We start from the raw sequence: 24,947 nt of genomic DNA on the forward strand, positions 1-24,947 counted from the left end.
TAGGAATAGTGTTGTTACTGCATATGAACCACAACATAAGAATATAAGAACAGCCATACTGGGTCAGACCAGAGGTCCATCTAGCCAAGTATCCTGTCTTCTGACAGTGGCCAATGCCAGGTGTCCCAGAGGGAATGAACAGAAGGAGTAATCAAGTGATTCATCCCCTGTTGCCCTTTCCCAGCTTCTGGCAAATAGAGGCTAGGGACACCATCCCTGCCCATCCTGGCTAATAGCCATTGATGGACCTATTCTCCATGAATTTATCTAGTTCGTTGTTGAACCGTTATAGTCGTGGACTTCACAACATCCTCTGGCAAGGAGTTCCACAGGTGGACTGCGTGTTGTGTGTTTAAAAAATACTTCCTTTTTTTGTTTTAAACCTGCTGCCTATTAATTTTGTTTGGTGGCCTCTAGTTCTTGTGTTATGAGAGAGTAAATAACACTTCCTTATTTACTTTCTCCACACCAGTCATGATTTTATAGACCTCTATCATATCCCCCCTTAGTCTCTAAGATGCCACAAGTACTCCTGATCTTTTTGCAGATACACACTAACACGGCTGCTACTCTGAAACCTTAGTCATCTGTTTTACAAGCAGAAAAGTCCCAGTCTTATTTATCTCTCCTCATACAGCAGCTGTTCCATACTCCTAAGGATTTTTGTTGCCCTTTTCTGAACCTTTTCCAAATCCAATATACCATTTTTGAGATGGAGCGACCACATCTGCGCACAGTTTTCAAGATGTGGGCGTACCATGGATTTATATACGGGCAATATGCTATTTTCTGTCGTCTTATCTATCCTTTTCTTAATGATTTCCAACCTTCTGTTTGCTTTTTTGACTGCTGCTGCACTTTGAGTGGATGTTGAAGTTAGAGGCTGAATCTCAAATTTTCTTCAATTTTGCCACACTGAAGGCAAACAATGCAACCCTCCAAGCTGTGTGCACTGTCTCACAATCCCTTTTGGCTTTGGCACAGAATTTTTCAACCCAAGTTTTGGAGATGGAAAGAATATTCAAATATTTTTACGGCCTGGTTCTACTCTTAAAAATGTCATTGTGAGGTCCCATGTGTGTTTCAGTGACTGTAGAGCAAATATGTTCAATTTCCATGTTTTTAAAAAAAAAATAACTGCAAGACTTGAACTGGAGAATTTAGGGTGTGTGCTTTCCTTTTGCATTATTAACTTTAACATTCTTGCATGAGACTTGAATGTTAATCAGTTAAGTCTATACTTTTCTCATTAGGTAAAGGAACTTAATCAGAATTTGAATTAAACGTAGACCCCTGATAGGGGCAAGACACCTATTATCTAACTACAGACCAGAAACACAAATATTTGGCCTCCATAAGAATAGTTCAGTTGCAGCCACAGCTCCTACTTTGTTGTGCTAACATCTTAGATTCATTTAATCTTCACAAGTAGTGAATTGAAACTGCACTGCTGAGAAGTATATCAAGTATCTTACTCCTGTCTGAGAAATGTGGAATGTCCCAAATTAGTGCATGCCATACACTGTTTAATTCTTATGGTTGGTGTGCTAAAACGTGGTTAGAAAGCTAGGATTGGATTGTATGGTAGGGCTTTATTTAATCCACCAAACCAGATAAACCCATTAGTCTGCTAAAATCTTCCAGGCTAAAAATAATTTGTAATCTCTCCTGGGCATAGATAATCTTTTTCTAATTTAAAGGACTAACAAGTCCAAATGCTATTTTTCTTTAAATTGAATGTGATATAGATAGTGGCTTAATTTTTTTTAAAAATGATTTCTGTTGTCTATTCTTCCCTGAATGTAGCAGCCTGCTCCAGAGTGTCTGAATTTTGGGCCTGCAAAGGTCAACACAGCTAGAAACACCATGTGAATAAATGTAGTGGTTTTATTTTGAAGAAGTGCAGAAAATAGCTCAAATTTAGCTTCCCCTCCTGTATGATTTTCTTGGTATCTGGAACTTGAAGGTGAAACTGAAAGACTGTCTAAAAACATGGTGCTTGCTTGTTTGGGGGAGGGGAATGAATGATGATCTACATACACCCTCCCCTGGTCCAGGAGTTCAGGAGACCCCTTCTTAGATCTATTGAGGCTGACTGGATTGACCTGAGCATTCCTTTAGTGGCATTTGGTGCTCTCTTAAAAGGTTTTTGCCTCAGTGGCACTCTTGCCACCACCTGGCCTGAGGAATGGGGTGGTAGTTGGAACTAACTAGATGGACCTCTTGCATTTAATGGAGAACATGGATCCCTCCTTTTCTCCCCAGAACTTGTTTACTGTGATTGTTTGGCTCACAGAAACCCCCTTGGGACTGCCACCTGGTGTGCCAAGACTACTTCTGCCCTTGCTTTCCCTACCAGCTTAGGACTCCAGCACCCTGTCTTGCTGAGCCAGACATGCCAGTCTGCTCCAACACTGACCCAGGGTCTGAACCACGTGCCCCAAAAGCTGCAGACTTAGCTGAAAGCAAGTTAAGAAGTGTTCCTGTCTTTAACACTCAGAAGCCCAACTCCCAATGGGGTCCAAACCCTAAATATATCAGTTTTACCCTGTATAAAGCTTATACGGGGTAAACTCCTAAATTGTTCACCCTCTATAACACTGATAGAGATGCACAGCTGTTCTCCCCCCCCCCCCCCCCCCCCGGTATTAATACATACTCTGGGTTAGTTAATAACTAAAAAGTGATTTTATTAATTACAGAAAGTAGGGTTTAAGTGGTTCCAGGTAGTAACAGACCGAACAAAGTGAATTACTAAGCAAAATAAAATAAAACACACAAGTCTGTCTAATACAGTAATAAAACTAAATACAGGTAAAAACTCACCCTTAGAGATGTTTCAATAAGTTTCTTTCACAGACTGGACACCTTCCTAGTCTGGGCACAATCCTTTCCCCTGGTACAGCCCTTATTCCAGCTCAGATGGTAGCTAGGGGATTCCTCATGATGTCCGCGCTCTTTTTTTTTTCTGATCTACCCACTTATATATCTTTTGCATAAGGCGGGATTCCTTTGACCCTCTAGGTTCCAACCCTCCTTCTCAATGGAAAAGCACTAGGTTAAAGATGGATTCCAGTTCAGGTGACATGATCACATGTCACTGTAAGACTTCCATTACCCACTTGCCAGCACACATGTATACAGGAAGACTTACAAGTAAAACAGAAAAGAAGTACTTGTGGCACCTTAGACTAACAAATTTATTAGAGCATAAGCTTTCGTGAGCTACAGCTCACTTCATTGGATGCCATCTACAGTCAGTAATCCTGGTTAATGGGAGCCATCAAGATTCCAAACCACCATTAGTGGCCCACACTTTGCATAACTACAGTAGACCCTCAGAGTTATATTTCATATGTCTAGTTTCAGGTACAAGAATGATACAGTCATACAAATAGGATGGGTTTCAGAGTAACAGCCATGTTAGTCTGTATTCGCAAAAAGAAAAGGAGTACTTGTGGCACCTTAGAGACTAACCAATTTATTTGAGCATAAGCTTTCGTAAGCTACAGCTCACTTCATCGGATGGATACTGTAGTGAGCTGTAGCTCACGAAAGCTTATGCTCAAATAAACTGGTTAGTCTCTAAGGTGCCACAAGTTCTCCTTTTCTTTTTACAAATAGGATGACCACACTCAGTAGATTATAAGCTTTGTAATGATACCTTACAAGAGACCTTTTGCATGAAGCACATTCCAGTTACATTATATTCACACTCATTAGCATATTTTTATAAAATCACATAGACTGCAACATCACAGGAACTAACTAGCTGGATCTCCTGCATTTAATGAAGAGCATGGATCCCTCCTTTTCTCCCCAGAAACTTGTTTATTGAAAGCAGATGGCTCTGTAAATTAAGTAAAGATCCCACTTTGCCTAAGGATAGTGAGGAATCGGTGCTCAGTGAATGACCGGGATTTATAAAGGTCTTAAAAAGTAAAAGCAGTTCTGAGGTGGTGGTTGGGACTCTGACATGGCTCTTGCTGTTGTTTCCTGCATGCTGAACTGTAAGCATTTGCTAGGGTTCAGGTTCTCAACAAGTCTGTAGGTGATGCCCCGTTAAGAAGAGATAAGGTGTTGGTTACTGATATTGGTACTCGGCTCATTGAAGAGAAAGTCTGTAGCATTATAGACTTAACTGTGTAATGCCCATAAGTCCTAATCCGCAGCTAATGTATTCCTTCCTCTTAGAGACAGTGTTACTGGCCCTGGGGAAAGAGAGTTCCTAGCAAGAAGTTAGTCTGGTTTCTTAACTCTCTCCTTGATTGATTACCGTAAATGGAGAGACAATGACATCTGCATAGTTGTGAAGCGGGAGGGAAGGAATGTAAACAAGAGACAGGCTAATGTGGAATTGCATCTCTTCATGAGCTCTAATTACTTTAAAATAAGAGAATCAGAATCTTGCTAGGAAGGGTAATCATTAATTTAGGCAAATGTTTGATGTGCTCCATATTATTTTTCTCCCAGGCGTGTCACTTTTTGTGAGAAGGTTTAGTAATTACAGCAGGAGACTGGGAATCAGGACTGGATTTTATTTCTGACTGGCTTGGTAGTGACAGTAGACAAGTTGTTTAAATTATGTGCCTGTTTGTCTTTCAGAAAATGACAGTATTCACTTCGCTACTAATATGTTAAACACAGCAACCTTACACCTTCATAGCACTGTATGATCATACTAATTTATGGCAAGGAGCTGTTATTCCTTCATCTTGTAGATGGAAGATCCAGGACATAGTTTACCCTTGGGGGGATTACTTACCTGGGGTCACACATCAAGTATGTACCAGAGCTAGGATTAGAATTCTGGCTCCCAGTTTATATGTTTAATCATAAAACAACTCAGCTACATCAGAGAGGTTGAGATTTAGTGTATGCAACTTTGAGGTCCATGGATGAAAGGTACACTCAAATGAACAGTATGTATTTTAGAAGCTAGTTCTCTTGAAGTTAAATCATCCCGGTTAACCACTGGAATAATTTACTGTGGGTTGTAGTACATTCTTCATCGCCTGAAGATTGTAAACCAAGAATGGAAGTCTTTGGTTTAAAAACAAAAACAAAAGGCTGTAACTCAACCAGAAGGTATAGGCTGGATGCAGGAATTCCTGTGTGACATTCTATGGTCTCAGGTTTCAGAGTGGCAGTCCTGTTAGTTTGAATCTGCAAAAACAACAAGGAGTCCTTGTGGCACCTTAGAGACTAATTTGTTAGTCTCTAAGGTGCCACAAGGATGCCTAGTTTTTATTCTATGGCCTGTGTTTTGCAGGACATCAGTCTACATGATCATAATGGTCCCTTCTAGTCTTAAAATCTACAAATCCTCCTCTTTTGAAGCCTCAAAATAATTTCACATTTCTGAGATAGTATATAGAGAGAAACACTCAATACTCAATTTCTGGTTAAGCGATACTTTATAATGTCTAATCTTTCTCCAGTCAATCCAGGCATGTGCAGTTGGAAAACTTGCCAGTTCTGGGTAAATGTTTTGTAATTGTGTGTGGTGCCTCTGCACTGTTAATTTTTAGCCTAGCTAGTGCTACAAATAGTTCAGCAAGGAATAACTTATTAATAAATGGTAGATAAAGGGCTAATACCAATGTTACCACATTTAAGAATAAGCATTTGTTCTCGAATATAAATTCAAGATCCATAAAACTGCATGTTTTTGCAGTCTGCATAGTTGGGGAATACTTTTTTCTTACCTAAATTAGGTAGAGGGCCAGTAGAATTGCTGGTGTATCTTTGCATGTACAATATGGGGAGGGAAAATGTAAAAAAAAAAAAAAAAAAAAAATCCAGCCTCCTAATTGCTCAGTGCCCACTTTGTGCTCTTGGTAGCCTAACAGTCATAGGAATTTCAGAGTTATTTAAGGCTTTGTCTGTGCTGAGCTTTGGTAAAAGCTCTCACCACAGCAACCCCCAGTGGAGCTGCACTGGGGGTAGAATATTGCTGGAAGAGTTTAACAAAAGATTCGCTGTAGAGAAGGCTCTGGTTATTACATCCGTTTGTCTCTCTTAAGCCACATTGCAAGGTCTTTGCAGCAGGGAACATGTCTATCTGTACTAGTCAGCGTACAAAAACAACGGTGTCCTGATCATGATTGGAGCTTCTATGCTACTGTAATACACATTAGTATTAATAAAACTAATTATTTAAGAGATTTGTTTTTCACATTCTTTAGCATATTGCATGTGTACTGCTGAGTGCAATATTTGCTGTAATATTTTCAGCTATGCATTATTTCCAAAAGCTGTGTTCAATCTTTGTACTGCGGTAGTGCCAAGGAGCCACAGTGATGGATCAGGGTCCTGTTGTGCTAGAAGCTTAACAAACATGTAAGAAAAAGATGGCCCTTGCCCTGAAGAGCATATACTCTTAGGGTCAATAATTTCTGGAGCTTGCTCTCAGACTTGTCCCTAGATGACAGTTGGGATTGGTCACCAATTACATTCTGGAAGGCAGGTGAATAGCATTCCATAAACCCTAGTTTTCCTGAAAAAGTTAACATAGCTTGATTAGAATATTTTTTGTTAATTCAGAAGTGGTCCATATGCATAAACAAGGCTTTCAGGCCTACTTACAAATCAGAAAGAATGTCAGATACTGTAGAAACAGAGGTTGGTATGAGAGCCCCTAAACCATACTGCATGCTTTTATGTTGGTGGTGGTTTGGGGATTTTTTAATAATAGTCTAGGAAGATTGTCTTATCAGGAAACATCGGGCCCCAGTGCTCCAAGCTGATAACTGTTTCTGTAGTGTGTGAACCTACCTCTTTGATTCTCTCAGGTTGCTGTCTGTTAACTTGAATTCCCCAGCCCCTCCTGGCTGTTGTCTAGCAGTTCCTGCTGTATCTTTATCTTCATACCGTCTGCTGCTGAGTGCATTAATAAAACAGACTAGATGTTCTTGCTGTTTCCTCCAACAATGATACACTAAAGGAGGCATTTCTTTCGTCTTCCTATTTCAGGAACATGCTAACAGACAGTGACTGTCACTGGACTCTTATCCCTTCTTGCATAGACTGGTTAGCAGGAATAGTTGTTCAGGACCTCTTCCTAATAAGCCTCTGAACTGGAAAGTTACCTGCTGTTGGCATATCATTACAGTGAAGTTAAATTCATTTCCCATGAGAAGTTATTCTATTTCTTTGTTAGAAGGGCTACTAAAATGACAACTGAAAAGTTATTAAAGGCAGCCTGCAGCATTGACTATGTAATTGGGCTTTGACTCACAGTTAAAGCTATTCCTATCCATCTTTAGTTTCGTAGCAAAAACTTGTGTCTGTAGTTCTGAGGCCATAGCCATTCTTTCCTTTTGTTATAAGCTTTTAAGGCTGTCTCTCTCTGAGATCTACCATACTGTCACATCTCAAGAGTGGTTTCAGAGTAGCAGCCGTGTTAGTCTGTATTCGCAAAAAGAAAAGGAGTACTGGTGGCATCTTAGAGACTAACCAATTTATTTGAGCATAAGCTTTCGTGAGCTACAGCTCACTTCATCGGAGTGGGAATTTCTAACTGCAGTTGGATACCTTAAATGGTGTCAAGACTAAAGTTTGATAAATCTGGATCCATATTTATAAATCCCAGACAAGTTGGCCCTTCAGCCTAGTAACTTGGTAAACTGAGATCCATGGACAGCAAAAGATCCCCTAGCAATAGTTATAAAAGTGGGGGCTGCTGACCTTAGCTAGCATCTCTCTCCCTCCATTGTCATGCAACATGTTGTATGTCAGTTGTTTGCCACCTTTGGTATAAGTATAGCTTGTAAATTACTTAGTGCTGCTATGAGATGAAAAGCACTCTGCAAACATAATTTAATAGTAATAATCCTGCATAATCCATTAGATCAGGGATAGTCAGTAATTTTTTGTCAAGGTCTAAATTTCTAGGACGGGTATAGTCAATGTCCAGACTTGAGAAAATAATAAAACAACCACAATTATAATAAGTAAATAAGATTTCAGAGTCCATTCAGAAGCATCTAGTGATCTCGATTTGGCCCATGGGGGTCTGCCTATTTTAGACTACCGCTGCATTAGATCAACAAGATCTCGTTCCAAGAAGAATTACTGCACAGCTGAAGCATAGTTCAACCTGAACAAGCGCACTGCAACTGCATGTGTACATATGTGCATTCTTTTGTAGACAAAACAGCAACAGGATATTTGGTATCTTGGGTTCTTCTGCTGATCATAGCTGTGACAGTTTTGCATGGAGAGAAACAGTCTAAGTAGAAAAGTCCCAAATTACTCAGCATTTTATAGGTCAAAACCAATAACTTTGAAACTCTACTTGGAAGCTAATAACTTCTATTGGGGGAAGTTTGAGTGCAGTTCAAGAATTCCTTATTGAAGACTTAAACATGGCTACCTTTGGGCTTGCTCACGACATGCAGAGCAACCATGACTCCCATTGAAGTTGTTTAAGAGCTTTATATGTATAAAGACTGCAGTGCTTAATATGGCTTCCTGTAATCTGACTCCATGATTAGCTGAACAGATCGCATGTCCCGGTTTTGGATAATTTTAAGGTCCCTAATAATGGCAGCATTTTGAATGGTGATGAGTCATTTCCAGTATTGGCATTCAGATGCTGAAAAGTGGCTGTCTTCCCATAAGATCAGGTTGTGGTAACCATTGTGGCTTCTCTTTGCATTTAGCATGTTGGCATTACAGCCTGTTCTCTGGGCAGGTATCTTCTCGCTAATCATTTTACCAAAGGGGTTAATATCTGAAATGACAATCAGCCATCTCAGATTTAAACAAACTTGTTTTTCTTACTTCAGTTTTCCATGAGATGGTAGCTGCTGGGACAGTCTTAAGGATTCTTGCTGCAATCTCATGAAAGTCAACAGTGTCTTATCTTGCAGCTTCTACTAGGTTATGCATCATCTAACCCAGGGGTCAGCAACATTTCAGAAGTGGTGTGCCGAGTCTTCATTTATTCACTTTAAGGTTTCGCGTGCCAGTAATACATTTTAACGTTTTTTAGAAGGTCTCTCTATAAGTCTATATATTATATAACTAAACTATTGTTGTACATAAAGTAAACAAGGTTTTCAAAATGTTTAAGAAGCTTCATTTAAAATTAAATTAAAATGCTGATCTTATGCCGCCGGCCCGCTCAGCTCAGTGCCGGCCTGAGGTGCCATTCACCTAGGCTGGCAGCAAGCTGAGCAGGGCCTGCAGCCAGTGCCCTGGCTGGCAAGGAGCTGGCAGCCAGAACCCCAGACCGGCAGCAGCGGGCTGAGCGGGCCGGCAGCAGCGGGCTGAGCGGGCCGGCGGCAGCGGGCTGAGCGGGCCGGCGGCAGCGGGCTGAGCGGGCCGGCGGCAGCGGGCTGAGCGGGCCGGCGGCAGCGGGCTGAGCGGGCCGGCGGCAGCGGGCTGAGCGGGCCGGCGGCAGCGGGCTGAGCGGGCCGGCGGCAGCGGGCTGAGCGGGCCGGCGGCAGCGGGCTGAGCGGGCCGGCGGCAGCGGGCTGAGCGGGCCGGCGGCAGCGGGCTGAGCGGGCCGGCGGCAGCGGGCTGAGCGGGCCGGCCCACTGCTGGTCTGGGATCCTGGCCCTGCCTGCATAGAGTGGGTACCTACCTTCTCCCTGGTTCTAGCCCATTCTCTTCCTCTCTCTGCACTGAGCTGAGGGTGGGAGTGCACTGAGCACAGGGCTGGAGGTGAAGGATCAGGCTGGGGGCTGGGGTGTAGGAGGTTTGGGTGTGGAGTGCTTACCAGGGCAGCTCCCATTTGGTGTGAGGAGTGTGGGGGGAGGGGGGCAGGAGCTCCCATTTGGTGCGAGGGGTGGGAATGTGGGGGGGTGCAAGAGTCAGGGCATGGGGTGTGAGGGACCTGGGTATGTGAGAGGGGTGCAGGCGTCTGGGAAGGGGGCTGCAGATGTATGAGGGTGCAGGAGTTAGGGCATGGGGGGCTGGGTATGTGGGGGGAGTGCAGGAGTCAGGGCTGGGGGGGTGTGAGGCGGGTGCAGGGGTCAGAGCAGAGGGCTGGGGGGGGTGGGCTAAGGTCATGGGGGTGCTCCCAGCGCTGTGCCCAGAGCGACTTACGGCAGGGGGCTGGAGGGGATATGCCCTGATTCCACACACACACACACACCCCCTGTCCCCACAGCCCTGTCCCCACAGCCCCGTCCCCACCTCTTCTCTGCTTCCTCCCCAAAGCAGCGAGTGGGTTGCAGCTCCGCTCCTCCCCCTCCCCCGCAAGGGCCATCAGCTGATGGGTGGCAGGGAGGGAGAGGAGGTGGGGCAGGAACCCCGCATGCTGGGGGAAGAGGCGAGGGAGGGTGAGCTCTCCTGCCCTGCAATAGCAGCTGGCAGGACCAAGCTTCTTCACCCTGCCCCCGCAGGAGGGGCGGGGGTGCGGAGAAGAGCAGGCTGGGGCGGGCAGGATTTTTAATGGCATGCTGCTGCCTGCCGGGGTCCCGGCCTGGGTTCGGCAGCTGGCTGGGACCCGGCAGGCAGCAGCGTGTCATTAAAAATCGGCTCGTGTGCTGTCTTTGGCACGCGTGCCATAGGTTGCCGACCCCTCATCTAACCTATTAAATGGAACAGGGAAAAAACAGAATACTCAGTAAACTGGACAAGCCTCTGTGTTTTAAGCAGGAAGTAGACATTGGGTCCTATGCTTATTTGTTCTTACTACTCACGAAACCTGATGGAACTATTTCCAGTGAGTATGGCATACTGAAATAAAGGCTCTCTTAATCATTTGTTCAGAATCGGCAAATAGCATGGTGCTGTACAAGTCACAGAACTGTTCCTATCTCCTAATGCTTCTAAACTAAAAACTGCACAAAAAGAGGTATATCTAAAACCCACCTTCTACGACTTTGAGCATGATGCGGATAAGTATCTTAAACGGAGTAAAAAGAAAAAGAGTACTTGTGGCACCTTAGAGACTAATTGGTTAGTCTCTAAGGTGCCACAAGTACTCCTTTTCTTTTTGCGAATACAGACTAACACGGCTGTTACTCTGAAACTGAGTAGTTAGCATGCTGCCTGTTGTGTGCTTCCTATGAAAGGGAAGAGAAGGAACCGCAGTACTTCACTTCCCTAATGTTCAGTCTGCTTTGATGTTTTGCACCTGAAAGTGGAACTGTCACTAATGTCCACCACCTACCATTTTGCCACCAAAATCAGAGTTGAAGGGTTGCAGCTTTACCGTACTGAACAGAGCCCCCAGGTCACAGATCTGTAAAGGGAAATCAGTTGCACATCCTTTTGTATGATGCACCTCTAAGGCCTGGGAAACTCTTTTAGTCTCTTGTCAGTGATTTTCAATGCACAACAAATTTTCCCTAACAAAAGGAATTAGAAGCACCTACAAATCCCTGAATACCAGAGGCATTCGGACCTATGACTCAAAAAGTATGTGGGCCAGACGGTAGGGGGAGTGAGTATGATCTGATTTTAAAGATGCTCTGGAGTTGGCACATCGGCCTTCTAATCCCAGCTCTGCTTTGCTGTGTGACTTTGGAGAAATTACTTATTCTCTGTGTACGTCATCTTCACCCTGTATAAATCAGAGATAATGTCATCTCCCAGTGCTCAGCAAATGTTTTTAAATGTATCCTTTGACAGGTGGGCAAAGTATTATTACAAATGCTTCCTTAAAAACAGCAAGCCCCAAATATCCTTAATTTTAAACAATACATTAGAATGTAAATAGCTAAATTTTAAAGTTTCACAATTGCAGACTAATGTTCAGGGAAATCAGTTCTGCTTGACTTTTTTTTAATACAAATTGTATTGCAACCAAATGTAGACCTAGTCTTCCTATATTTAATTTTTCTTGCATGTTAAGACCAAGCCTATGGAAGCCATTCTTTAGTTGTTGTAGTACTACCTATCCTTCCTTATAGCCTCAATGATAGTCCTGTTGCACTGCTTGCTCCTCTTGTTCACCAGACTTGTGAGCTGTAGCTCATGAAAGCTTATGCTCAAATAAATTTGTTAGTCTCTAAGGTGCCACAAGTACTCCTTTTCTTTTTGTGGATACAGACTAACACGGCTGCTACTCTGAAACCAGACTTTTAAGGCTTACCGTACCTGTATAACAAAGCTTTTTATGGACTCTAGAATCTATTTGTAGCAAGAGAGAATAAAATCTTAGTTAAGAGCTATTGAAATCATACTGAATAGTTATGATAGGTCCATCAATGGTTATTAGCCAGGTTGGACAGGGATGCAAATCGTGCTCTGAAGTGTCCCTAGCCTCTGTTTGCCAGAAGCTGGGAATGTGCGACAGGGAATGGATGACTTGATGATTACCTGTTCTGTTCATTCTCCCTGGGGCACCTGGCATTAGCCACTATATTGGCTGCAGGATTGGCGCCCTGGCCCCAGCAGGGTGGCTGAGGAGGCAGTCCCAGAATCTGCATGCAGCATAATAAAGCAAAATCTTTGTTGCCAAACCCTGCAACCAGGGTTCCGGCGGCAGCGCTGGGGAGGCAGATTCTCTCCTGGCCTATTATGCCTGCTGCCCATGGTTTTAGTCATGCGTATTTTTAATAAGTCATGGACAGGTCACAGGCAGTAAACAAAAATTCACAGCCTCTGACCTGTCCATGATTTGTACTAATTACCCCTGACTAAATCTTGGGGGGGCGGGGGGAGCAGCCTGGGGGGCACCGCAGGTGCTCGTGGGGTGTGTGTGTCGTGGTCTGGGGACGGACGGACGGACACCCACCTCCCCGGTAGCGGTGACATCCCTCTCTCTCAGCTCCTTGGCAGAGGTGTGGCTGGGCAGCATTGGCTCCACAGCTCCCCTTGGCCAGGAACTGCGGCCAATAGGAGCTGCAGGAGTGGTGGCTGCAGGCGGAGGCAGTGTTCAGAGCTGCCTGGCCATGCCTCCGCCTAGGAGCTGAGGAGTGGGATGTCACTGCTTCTGAGGAGCCCCCCCAAGGTAAGCGCCACCCAGAGCCCTCACCCCCTCCTGTGCCCCAGCCCTGAGCCCCCTCCCACACCCAAACTCCTGCTGCTGGAGGCAGGGGGGGCGGGCACAGTGGCCTGAGACTTTGTGGCCAATGCGACTGGCTCGGTCTGCTTGAGCTACTCAGGCAGCCCCCACGCCAGGCACACCGGCTGCTGCAGAAGTCATGGAAAGTCAGGGAATCCATGATCTCCGTGACAAACTCAGCCTTACCGACGTGACCATTATTAGGTCGACCTAACCCCCACTGTAGACGCAGCTAGGTTGATGGAAGAATTGTGCCATCAACTAACTACCATCTCTTGAGGGGTACAGTGGTGTAGTTTCAGTGCTGTAGCTGGGCCATTGTAGTGCTTGCAGTGTAGATATATCCTCAATTTAGAACTTTGTATTAGGGAATGTGGGTGCAGTTCCCTAGTGCCTGGAAGTACACTGAGGTCTTCTGAGGGTATGTCAACTCCTCTAGATGTTTACCTGTTTTTATGGCAGGCTACATAAAAAGCACTAGTGACGTCTGTACAAACTAAAATGTTATACAATGACTTGTTAATGCTGCTCTGAATTGTATGTACAGTATTTATATGCCAATCAAGTATTTTATAATTATATGGTAAAATTGAAAAAGTAAGCATTTTTTCCATAATAACTGAACGCTGTGACACTTTTGTATTTTTGTCTGATTTTGTAAGCTAGTAGTTTAAGTGAGGTGAAACTTGGGGGTATGCAGGACAAATCAGACTCAGAAAGGGGCACGGTAGAACCACTGCCCTAGAGTAACCTTTCTAACCTGAGCTCTCAGTGACTGAGTGCGTGCATAATAAGCTTTGGAGCTTCCTGGTATGAGACAACCTTTGTTTTCCAAGTTAAGCCTTTGTGCTGTATGTTGCTATTAGAAAGCCAGTTGCTTGTTACAAAAATGTATGGTCTTCAATCCTTGTCCTTTGGTTCAGAGGTATTTTGTTGGTTTACTGCTCACCCTTGTGCTGAGGGCCTCCTTTTTAATGAATGATGCTATGACACTGCACCTGTCAAAGTTTGACTCAGACTCTCAATTTATCAGACCACTCTGCTTTATTAGCAAAGCTGCTCTGCTAATACATTTAGAAGTGAGCCCCCCGAGTGGGGCTTGTCTTTTAATTTATACAGTTTTTTGGAGAACAAGTTACAGAGAAGTTACAGACAAAAGAAGAAAAAGATTTTAGTCACCACCCTTCGAGATCCCTGAGACCAGTCACGTATCTTCAATTACCTGCCACCCTTAACAATTTGCTTTAACAGCTTTCAGTTAACTTAACTAATTGCCCTTCACACCTTCCATTCTGATGCCTGCTTCTTAGACGTGCTGTCTCTATCTTAATTGCTTCTCCATTCAAAAGCTAACTGTCCCTACATGTGCTCCCTCAGATACTTTGTAACGTGTTTTGGCATGCCCTCTCATATACAATGTATCCAGCATGTCCCCTTATACAACGTTATACTTATACAATGTTATACTTCCACACACCCCATAAGGCTTTATGGAAATATGCTTATGAATGTATATATGACATAACTGGAATATGTTTTATGCTACATATGCCATGTGACGCATCTCTGTAAAGGTTATGATCTACTGAATCTATTAATCCCATTTGTATGCATGTATCATTTTTGTATTCGAAGTTATGAATATTGGCTGTGTACTGGCTTGATTTTTAAATAGCCTTTGTAAAGCATTTGGTCAGCTTCTTGAGAAAGGAATGTGCAAATTAAGTGCCCAGTCAAGAAACACTTAACGAACAATGGATCTTGGAATGCTCAAATCCACATAGGAAGTCTACTTGTGGATGTTCAAGGTAGCATGTGACCCATGGCTGCTACCTGTAAGTTCTGAGTCATGCATGGACATGTGACTGGCCCATGTGACTCCAAAACTCCATATTGTAGCTGGGATCTACACAGGGGGAGTGAGGGGTGTGCACCCACCAGAGAAAGTCTATTTAAACCCTGAGGAGACCCCTCTATTTTGTCTTCAGCTGGCTAAAGAGAGAGCCTCTCCACCTCCAAAGATTACCTGAAAGAAACTGGAACAAAGGACAGTAACTACAGGGGGTGTGAGTGACTGCTGGACCCAGACTAGAAGGAGACTAGTCTGTAAAAGGAAGTTTACTAGAATTCCTCTAAGGATGAAGTTTTTAATCTGTATTCAGTTTCTTACCACATTAGACATAGACTTGCGAATTCTATTTTATTTTACTTGATAATTCACTTTGTTCTGTCTGTTACTACTTGGAACCCCTTAAATTCTAGTTTCTGTATTTAATAAAATCACTTTTTACTTTTTACTAATTAACCCAGAGTATGTATTAATACCTGAGTGGGGGGGTGGGGAGGGAACAACTGTGCATACCTCTCTATCAGTGTTATAGAGGGCAAACAATTTATGAGTTTACCCTGTTTAAGCTTTGTACAGGGTAAAACGGATTTATTTGGGGTTTGGACCCCATCGGGAGTTGGGCATCTGAGTGTTAAAGACAGGAATTCAGTTAAGTCAGCAGCTTTGGGGCATGTGGTTCAGACTTTGGGTCAGTGTTGGAGCAGACTGGCATGTCTGGCTCAGCGAGATAAGGTGCTGGAGTCCCAAGCTGGCAGAGAAAGCAAGGGCAGAAGTAGTCTTGGCACATCAGTTGCCAGCCCCAAGTGGGTTTCTGTGATCCAACCCATCACAGATGCCATCTTGCTTAACTTGTTAGTATTTTCATCTGTCCTTATAGCTTTTCCATTTCACTGCCTCAGGGAGCCTTGTATCACTTTTAAATACTCTTGTTTAAATCATTTACCTGTGTTGGGTTAATTTGACCTGCATTTTTCCTCTACTTTCAAACAGTCTAAGTTTTTTTTCCTCTATTCAAGCTCCAAAAATGAATACAAACATTTTAAATCTCATTAGAATTGTGATGCAAACTGGCAAAAGGGAACTGAAGATCTGACAATGAAAAGACTAATGAAAATGAATTTTTCTTGTAGCCCGCAAGAAACCTGATTAAAGGGTTGGGGGATATAATGACAAATACATAGTATTTGCATAATGCTTCACCCTCAAAATACTATACAACATCTTACCTGAGGTGAAAAGGGGTGATTGTCCTCTGGGGCAGAGGTAAAGTAGAGTAATGATCTTAGACATCGGGAACATTCCAGTCACAGAGGAAGTCACTTATCACTCAGGGCTCCTAGGCTATAAGGAAAAAAGCCTCTTGAAATAAGGGTGTGAGCATCCTCAGAAGTGCTGAGAAATAGAATTCTGCTCAAGGCAAAGCTTGGGACTGCATGGTTTAGAGCAGTGATACTCAGGGTTTGTCTACACTGGCAATTTACAGCACTGCAACTTTCTCACTCGGGGGTGTGAAAAAACACCCCCCTGAGCGTAGAAAGTTTCAGTGCTGTAAAGCACCAGTGTAAACAGTGCACCAACGCTGGGAGCTACGCCCCTCCCAGCACTCAAGCTCTCCCAGCGCTCTGCCATGACGCCATAAGACATGTTGAAGTGCTGCCGCTGCAGTGGCGCTTGTGTAGATTAGCCCTCAGACCTCAGTGGTTCAGGAGCTAAATTAATGATCAACATTACCCAAAAGAGCCACAGTAGTGCGAATTCATTGTTTCATTTATCCGTAGTGTTATGGATTTTTATATTATATTCTCACAGCAAATAAGTTAATAACTTATTGCAAGTTGATAACTTAATTGGTTAGTATAGTAAAAGATTAGTTAATATTTAAATTAGTGTTTTAATTAGGGCTGTCAAGCAATTTAAAAAACTAATTGCGATTAAACAATAATATACCATTTATTTAAATATTTTTGGATGTTTTCTGCATTTTCAAATATATTGTTCCAATTACAACACAGAATACCAAGTGTACAGTGCTCACTTTATATTTATTTTTGATTACAAGTATTTGTACTGTAAAAAACAGAAGTATTTTTCAATTCACCTAATACAAGTATTGTAGTTCAATCTCTTTATCATGAAAGTTGAACTTACAAATGTAGAATTATGTACAAAAAACCTGCATTCAAAAATAAAAGTGTAAAATTTTAGAGCCTGCAAGACCACTCAGTTCTACTTGTTGTTCAGCCAATCACTCAGACAAACAAGTTTGTTTACATTTGCAGGAGATAATGCAGCCCAGTTCTTCGTTACAATGTCACCTGAAAGTGAGAACAGGTGTTCTCATGGCACTGTTGTAGCTGACGTCGCAAGGTAACTACGTGCCAGATGTGCTAAAGGTTCATATGTGCCTTCATGCTTCAACCACAATTCCAGGGGACGTGCGTCCATGCTAATGATGGGTTCTGCTCGATAGCAATCCAAAGCAGTGCGGACTCATGGATGCTCATTTTCATTATCTGAGTCAGATGCCACCAGCAGAAGATTGATTTTCTTTTTTGGTGGTTTGGGTTCTGTAGTTTTCGCATCGGAGTGTTGCTCTTTTAAGACTTCTGAAAGCATGCTCCACGCTTTGTCCCTCTTAGATTTTGGAAGGCACTTCAGATGCTTAAACTTTGGGTCGAATGCTGTAGCTATCTTTAGAAATCTCACATTTGTTCCTTCTTTGCGTTTTGTCCAGTCTTGAGTGAGTGAGCTTAAAATGAACATCATGTGCTGGGTCATCATCTGAGACTGCTAGAACAGGAAATATAGGGCAGAGGGCGGGTAAAACAGAGCAGGGGACATACAATTTTCCCCCAAGGAGATCAGTCCCAAATTTAATTCACGCACTATTTTTTTTTAACAAACGTCATCAACATGGAAGCATGTCCTCTGGAATGGTGGCTGAAGCAAGAAGGGGCGCACAAATGTTTGGCATATCTGGCATGTAAATAGCTTTCAATGCTGGCAACAAAAGTGCCATGCCAAATGCCTGTTCTCACTTTGTTGACATCGTAAATAAGAAGAGGGCAGCGTTATCTCGTGTAAATGTAAACCACCATGTTTGTCTTAACGATTTGGCTGAACAAGAAGTAGGGCTGAGTGGATTTGTAGCCTCTGAAATTTTACATTGTTTTGTTTTTAAGTGCAGTTATGTAACCAAAAAAAAAAAAATCTACATTTGTAAGTTGCGCTTTCATGACAGAGTTTGCACTACAGTACTTGTATACCTTTTTTACAGTGAAAATATTTGTAATAAAAATATACACTTCGATTTCAATTACAACACAATACAATATGTATGAAAATGTAGAAAAACATCCAAAATATTTAATAAATTTCAATTGGTATTCTATTTAACAGTGCAATTAAAACTGCGATAAACTCAAAAAAATTAATCATGTGAGTTAACTGCAATTAATCGACAGCCCTAGTTTTAATGCATGCTGCAAAGAGCCATAGGAGGCACGTTAAAGAGCCACTTGCGGCTCGTGAGCCTAGTCTGAGTACCACTGGTTTAGAGACTCTTCCCCCAACCTCGCTACTCTCATGTACACTGAGGAAAGCTTTTATGTGCCAAGGCTGACACTTGAGTCATTGTACCCTCTTCTCTGAGTTGTCCAAAAGAGTTTTTACAACGTGCAGAAAGTAAAAAGGCGTCTCCCTCCATAAACTGTCATTATCCAAATGGCAGAAACCCCTGCTTCTCCTAGGACAGGGGAAGGCAACCTATGACACACACATGCCAAAGGGGGCACGTGAGCTGATTTTTCAGTGGCACTCACACTGCCCAGGTCCTGGCCACCAGTCTGGGGGGCTCTGCATTTTAATTTTAAATAAAGCTGCTTAAACATTTTTAAAACCTTATTTACTTTACATACAATAGTTTAGTTATATATTAGACGTCTAGAAAGAGACTTTCTAAAAACATTAAAATGTATTACTGGCATGTGAAACCTTAAATTAGAGTGAATAAATGCACACCACTTCTGAAAGGTTGCCGACCCCCATCCTAGAAACTTGCCAAAAATCATGCCTCATCAGCTGAGCCATCAGAAGGTATTCTTTAATACATTACCTTTTGCAGAATTGTATGTCAGAATATTAAATCACATCACATTTGCCTGAGCCAACCCACAGTCTTTTGTGGAATTATTCGTTGCAGCATATTAAAATGTAAATGAAAGATAAAACCAGAAGGAGCATGTATGTAGACTTTTTACAGAACCTATGTAAATTTGTCAGTGAGCCTTATTTATCTTTTAATTTTGGACCAGGTATAAAATTTCCTCTTTCTACACAATTCTTTTAGCAATTTTCTTTAAAAATAGTTAGAAATCCCCTTACAGAATATTACATTCCTATCCTTTATTCCATTTTCCCTTATTCCATTCCACATGGCTAACCCCCTCCTTGTGGTAGGGATTTCTGCCATCAGGCTAGTGGCAGTCTATGGGGTGAGATGCTCTGCTCTTTTCTGTGTTTTTAAAAAACTCTCTTGGACAACTTTGAAAGGTGGCCGTAGAACAACTCGGCCGTATACAATGTAACTCGCTTCTAGGATACATCTTCTTTATCGTTAATAATCTGTGGCCTTGGTGCAGTTCAGATAGACTTTTTATAATTATAAATTGACGAAGGCTGTGTATACACTAGCACTTTTGTTGGTATAACTTCTGTTGCTCCGGGGTTTGAAAAAACACCGTGCTGAGAGACCTAAGTTACACTGACAGAAGCACCAATGTGGACAGCGCTATGTCGGCATGAGAGCCTCTCCTGCCATCATACCTACCACTGCTTGTTGGGGATGGTTTAATTTTGTCGATGGGAGAGCTCTCCCATTGGGATAGAGTGGCTAGATGGGAGATCTTACAGCCGCGCAGCTGCATCAGTACAGCTGTGCTGCTGTAAGCTCTCCCTGTATGTTCCTCTTAAAACCAGGAAAGGCATGCCGTCTATGTTTATTAGTAATGCTACCAGTAAGGGTAAATATATTTTTAAAAGATCCTTTTTTGTCCAAAATCGCTGGTGGCACAAAAATGCGTATGTCCAAACATGAAACATAGGGGCTTTGGAAAAGGCATAAGGGGACCAGACAAAAGGCAACAGGGACTTAGCAACATGTAAAAAGATACAAGATGAGTAAAGGTAGAGTTATTACTTACTAATCTAGTTCTAAGCACCCCAACAGACAGGCTTTCTTAATATACTGACTAAAGGTGAGCTTCAAGGCTAATGAAAATGGAATAAATTCCATATTTATGTGCCGATTTCTGTTACTAAGCAGGCTGTAGTGCACCATCAGCACCAAAACCCTTAATTCACTCTTATTAAAGTCCCCCACTTACAAAATCCTGTATTTCCTGGTTTACTAAAAACATGTCTTAGTGGTATCAGGGTTTAGTAGGAATGTAGCCTCTAAGTATAAAATACAGTCCTGGATTTTAGGACTAAATAGTTTAAATTCCTTTTATTGTTCCAGATATATTTTGAAATATGCCTTAGATGTAGTCTTGCGAAATTGTATGATCTTTCCATCCCACATCAGGTAACTTGGGCCTGTGTCCCCCAAAGAGCTTCCTGACACAAGGAAACTGAGGTGAAGCAGAATGGTTCCAAAAAGGGTTAAATATTTGAGTTTCTCCTACCTATAAAATTTGCTGCTAATTTAATCTCTCTGGTTATTTCTTGCAGTGAACACCTACCTCTTCATGATGCAAGCCCAAGGCATCATGATTCGTGAGAACATGAGAACAATAGGAGCTCAGGTTTATGAGCAGGTGGTCCGCAGTGCCTATGCCAAGAGGAACAGCAGCATGAATGACTCAGGTATATTTTTAGTAATTAAGTCAATTTGATTAGAATTCCTGTTACCACTGGAAAGTGACTCAGTCTAAACAGTTATTCTTGAAGAGAATAAATGCATGGGTAGACACAGGAGAGGAGTGTTTGCTTTTAGATCACCCTCTATAATACAATATAGAGCAGGGGTCGGCAACCTTTTAGAAGTGGGGTGCCAAGTCTTCATTTATTCACTGCAATTTAAGGTTTTGCGTGCCAGTAATACATTTTAACGTTTTTAGAAGGTCTCTTTCTATAAGTCTATAATATATAACTAAACTATTGTTGTATGTAAAGTAAATAAGGTTTTTAAAATATTTAAGAAGTTTCATTCAAAATTAAATTAAAATGCAGAGCCCCCCCCCGGACCGGTGGCTAGGACCTGGGCAGTGTGAGTGCCACTGAAAATCAGCTCTTGTGCCGCAGGTCGCCTACCCTGATATAGAGGGTGATCTAAATATAATAGAGTCTGTATGGCCCTCTCCTCAGATGCCTTTAGTAACTTTGAGGTATTTACAAAACAAGACAAGAATGGGTTCAGGGCTGCATCCTTTTGCTTCCATCTGCTTTCTAGAGATGCAGTGAGTGACATCTGTGAAATCACATTTTGTTTTCTTGAAGGGGTAACACATTAACACACATCCTTATGAGCCTCACTCTTCACATGCAAGAAAGGACCTGAAGTTTCCCTAAATTGTCTGTCTGTTTCAGAAGTGGGAGTAGATACAGGGGTTCCGACTACAGGCCCCACAACTATTTTTTTTTTAAACTGCTTACGCTGTATTCCCTCGAATGTAATACTGGTTTGACAGCTTTGGACATACCATCTTTGTGTATTAGTGATCCATCTGAACCAAATTGCTCTTCACACATGCCCATCTTCCGCCTCCAAAAGTGGTCTACCATGTAAATCTCCCACAAGAAATTTCCCTGCCACTTCTCTTAATCTGGTCTTCATCTTCTTATTTTTTTTTCTTTAGACAAGTAGTGCAATTTTATGTCATGCTCCTAGGACACGCACAACAAAACTTGCAGCCCAGAAGAGGGAATTTAGGTGCCTGTCACCTCTTGCACCATCCCAGTTGTGTTTTAATTTAGGTAGTTCAAGCCAAACTGATAACAGTGCCATTTAAAATTGCTGTAGTTGTGTCTGCTGTGCAGAAGTGGATTGCCCCTCACCACAGGGCCCCCTGCACCTCCCCTACCCCTCCCCCCCCAAGGCCCTGTCCCTGGCCAGGCCAGAAGCCGGAGCCAGGCCGTGCTAGGAGCTGCCCAGGGATCCTGTGCCATTTTGAGGAGCCCCAGACCCTCCACCTGCTCTGGGCGGCGCACCCCAGGGGGCAGGGACCTGGGCTGGGGTTGCTCTTGGGCACCTGGCACCCTGCACAGGGCAGGTGGAGGATCTGGAGCTCACCATAGCTGCCCGGGCTCTCTGGGAAGCTCTTACCACAGCCGAGGGTGATCATATGGCCCATTTTGGCTGGGACAGTCCCCTTTTTAAGCCCTGCCCCAGATATGCCAACTTTTTTTGGCAAAACGGCATTTGTCCTGTTTGCTCTTGCCAACTGATGATCAGTTGGCAAGAGCAAATGGGACATATGCCCAGTTTTGCTAAAAAGGGGCTCGGGGGGATGAGCAACGGAGCTATGGGAGTTGAGAGGGGCTCGGTCCAGCTCCACATGGTGTGGGAGGAAAGGAAGGTTTGGGCAAGCCCCACATGGTGTTCGATTTTCCTTTTAGGAAGTGTGCTCATCCTACCACAGTGACTACAGACACAAAGAAAGGGGGTGCAATCAAATAAGTTTGAGAACCACTGTTCTAGGTCAGTGGTTCTCAATCAGGGGTACACAGAGGTGTTCCACGGGGTACATCAACTCGTCTAGATATTTGCCTAGCTTTACAACAGTCTACATAAAAAGCACTAGCAAAGTCAGTACAAACTAAAATTTCATACAGACAGACTTGTTTATACTGTTCTGTATACATACACTGAAATGTAAATACCATATTTATATTCCAATTGATTTATTTTGTAATTATATGGTAAAAATGAGAAAGTAAGCAATTTGTCAGTAATCGTGTACTGTGACACTTTTGTATTTTTGTCTGATTTTGTAAACAAGTAGTTTGTAAGTGAGGAGAAACTTGGGGTATGCAAGATAAATCAGACTCCTGAAAGGAGCACAGTAGCCTGGAAAGATTGAGAGCCACTGGTCTAGGTAATACATAGTGTGTCTTTCTCTTCTAGCTACATAAATAATTCAAACTTAGGACTTTTACGAGCATAGCTAATTTGGAGACAGACAGACACCATGCTTAACCAACCTAGTTGTGCCAGCAAAATCCCAACTAGAAATACAGTTATACCGGCAAACCCCCCCTCCCCCCGTTGTTTCTATAGCTTATTTTGTTTGGGGGAAATGGTATAAGCTATACCAGCAAACCCTTTCTAAACGTAAGTGGTTACTTACAGTGTTCTCACAGAACAAGCGAGTCACTGTTGCAAAAGTCTCAACCTACCTTCATGCAGTATCAGGCTGGAATGATGTCAGTGAGTTTCAGACAAGCACGACACCTAGTGAGGGCGAATCCCTGCTGTGTCACTAGGTTTCAATAGTGAGAACAAATGGGAGAGGAGTGTTACAAGATAACTGTTACTTTTATGAATAAAATCCAGGATCCTCACCTTTGTAAATATGGAATGGGAGTTGCTGTGGTGTTTGATAGGTCACACCCTTTCTTAAGCTTTTCTACCATAAAGTTAGATTGTTGACCATTTGATATTAATGCATTCTCAAATTACCCAAGCAACGGGTAGCTCACCACATACTTAGTCTTCACTACCTGATTAAAAAACTAGAATTTCCACTGGATTTGGCAACTCAGTTCAGTCTATTTTAATATGTGAAAATAGATTAAAACGGATTTTTTCCAAACTTCTGAAAGCTAAGCCCACACATTAAGGAAAAAGAAACCAATTGAATCCCTGCCTTCCTCTACTGCTCCATGTGGTGGTAAGTCTTTTATACATCTTTTATACATCCGTTGTGCCCCTCCCCAGCTAGTTCTTTGGGCCCCTCCTGGTTTGTGAGATCTGCAGTTTGTGAAAGTCTGGTTTGCCACCCACTGAAATGAATGGGATTGTTCACACCTCAGAGCTCTAGTGTCAAGGCTAGTCTACACTGGCAACGTTAAAGTGATGCAACGTGGCTTATGTGGTCGCGGCGCAGCCCTGGGAGAGAGCTCTCCCAGAGCTCTTAAAAAAAAAAAAAAACCCATCCACAAGGGGCGTAACTACCAGCGCTGGGAGCACTGTCTACACTGGTGCTTTACAGCACTGAAACTTGCTGCGCTCAGAGGGGGTGTTTTTTCACATCCCTGAGTCCAAAAGTTGCAGCACTGTAAATGGCCAGTGTAGACAAGCCCTCAGGCTCTCTGCAAACTCAGGTAGATCTCTCTCTGTGACACTTGTTTCATGCTTTGAAGGTTTTCTTCACAACCATAACAATGAGAAACTATTTTTAAATGAATGTGGAGATTCTGGAGAACAATGGAGCTCCATCTGTACCCCTCACCTAATTCTTTGCACTCCCCAGAATGGGGCATGCCTACCACCTTTTGTTCCAAGGCACATCTCTTTTTGATCTTGCCTTTGGTAGTGTAAACATACATCATTAATGTACATATAATGAAAAGAAGAAAAATGTGATTGTCCCCTGAGAAGAGGAAGGGAGAAAGAGGGCCGTATATGACAGATGCTAGTCACATCCATACACATCTGGAAGGCAAGTGAATACTATGGTGATGAACGCTGTGTGTAGGAACTTGAATAGCATAGGGAGTAGGATCCTAACAATTCTGTAGAACATAGCTTCATTTTTTAGAATATTAAAGAAAATGGATCTCTCTAGGATAGACTTCAAACCAGACATCTGGGTTTTTTTGAGTTGCTACAAATCCACTATATTAACAGTCTGTCTTTGCTAACATAATTGTTTGCATTGTTTTGTAGACATCTTGGTCCCAGGATGTTAGAGAGACAAGGAAAGGGTGGTAATATCTTTTATTGGACTATCTTCTGTTGGTGAAAGGCAAGCTTTTGCACTACACAACAGAAGTTGGTCAAATCAATTCAGCGCCTTGTTTCCCTAACACAACACTTTTAGTGGTGCAATTGTAGAACAAAGTTGTTATGAAACAACCTGGCATGGTAACAGGTTCCTGTATAACAGTGGTCTCCAACCTTTTTACTCA

General features: G+C 42.7%; 1 protein-coding gene across 3 annotated transcripts in view; it reads left to right on the plus strand.

Annotated features, from left to right (window-relative positions):
* Window positions 1-24,947, plus strand: part of B4GALT5 (beta-1,4-galactosyltransferase 5) — an 80,648-nt gene that overhangs the window by 38,860 nt on the left and 16,841 nt on the right. For all 3 annotated transcript variants that reach the window (XM_075118771.1, XM_048819710.2, XM_048819713.2), the window contains one exon: window positions 20,547-20,681. In XM_075118771.1, coding sequence (XP_074974872.1) covers window positions 20,547-20,681 — 135 coding nt within the window. The remainder of the gene's footprint in view (window positions 1-20,546; window positions 20,682-24,947) is intronic.

This window comes from Caretta caretta, chromosome 13, assembly GCF_965140235.1.
Source record: "Caretta caretta isolate rCarCar2 chromosome 13, rCarCar1.hap1, whole genome shotgun sequence".
NCBI lineage: Eukaryota > Metazoa > Chordata > Testudines > Cheloniidae > Caretta > Caretta caretta.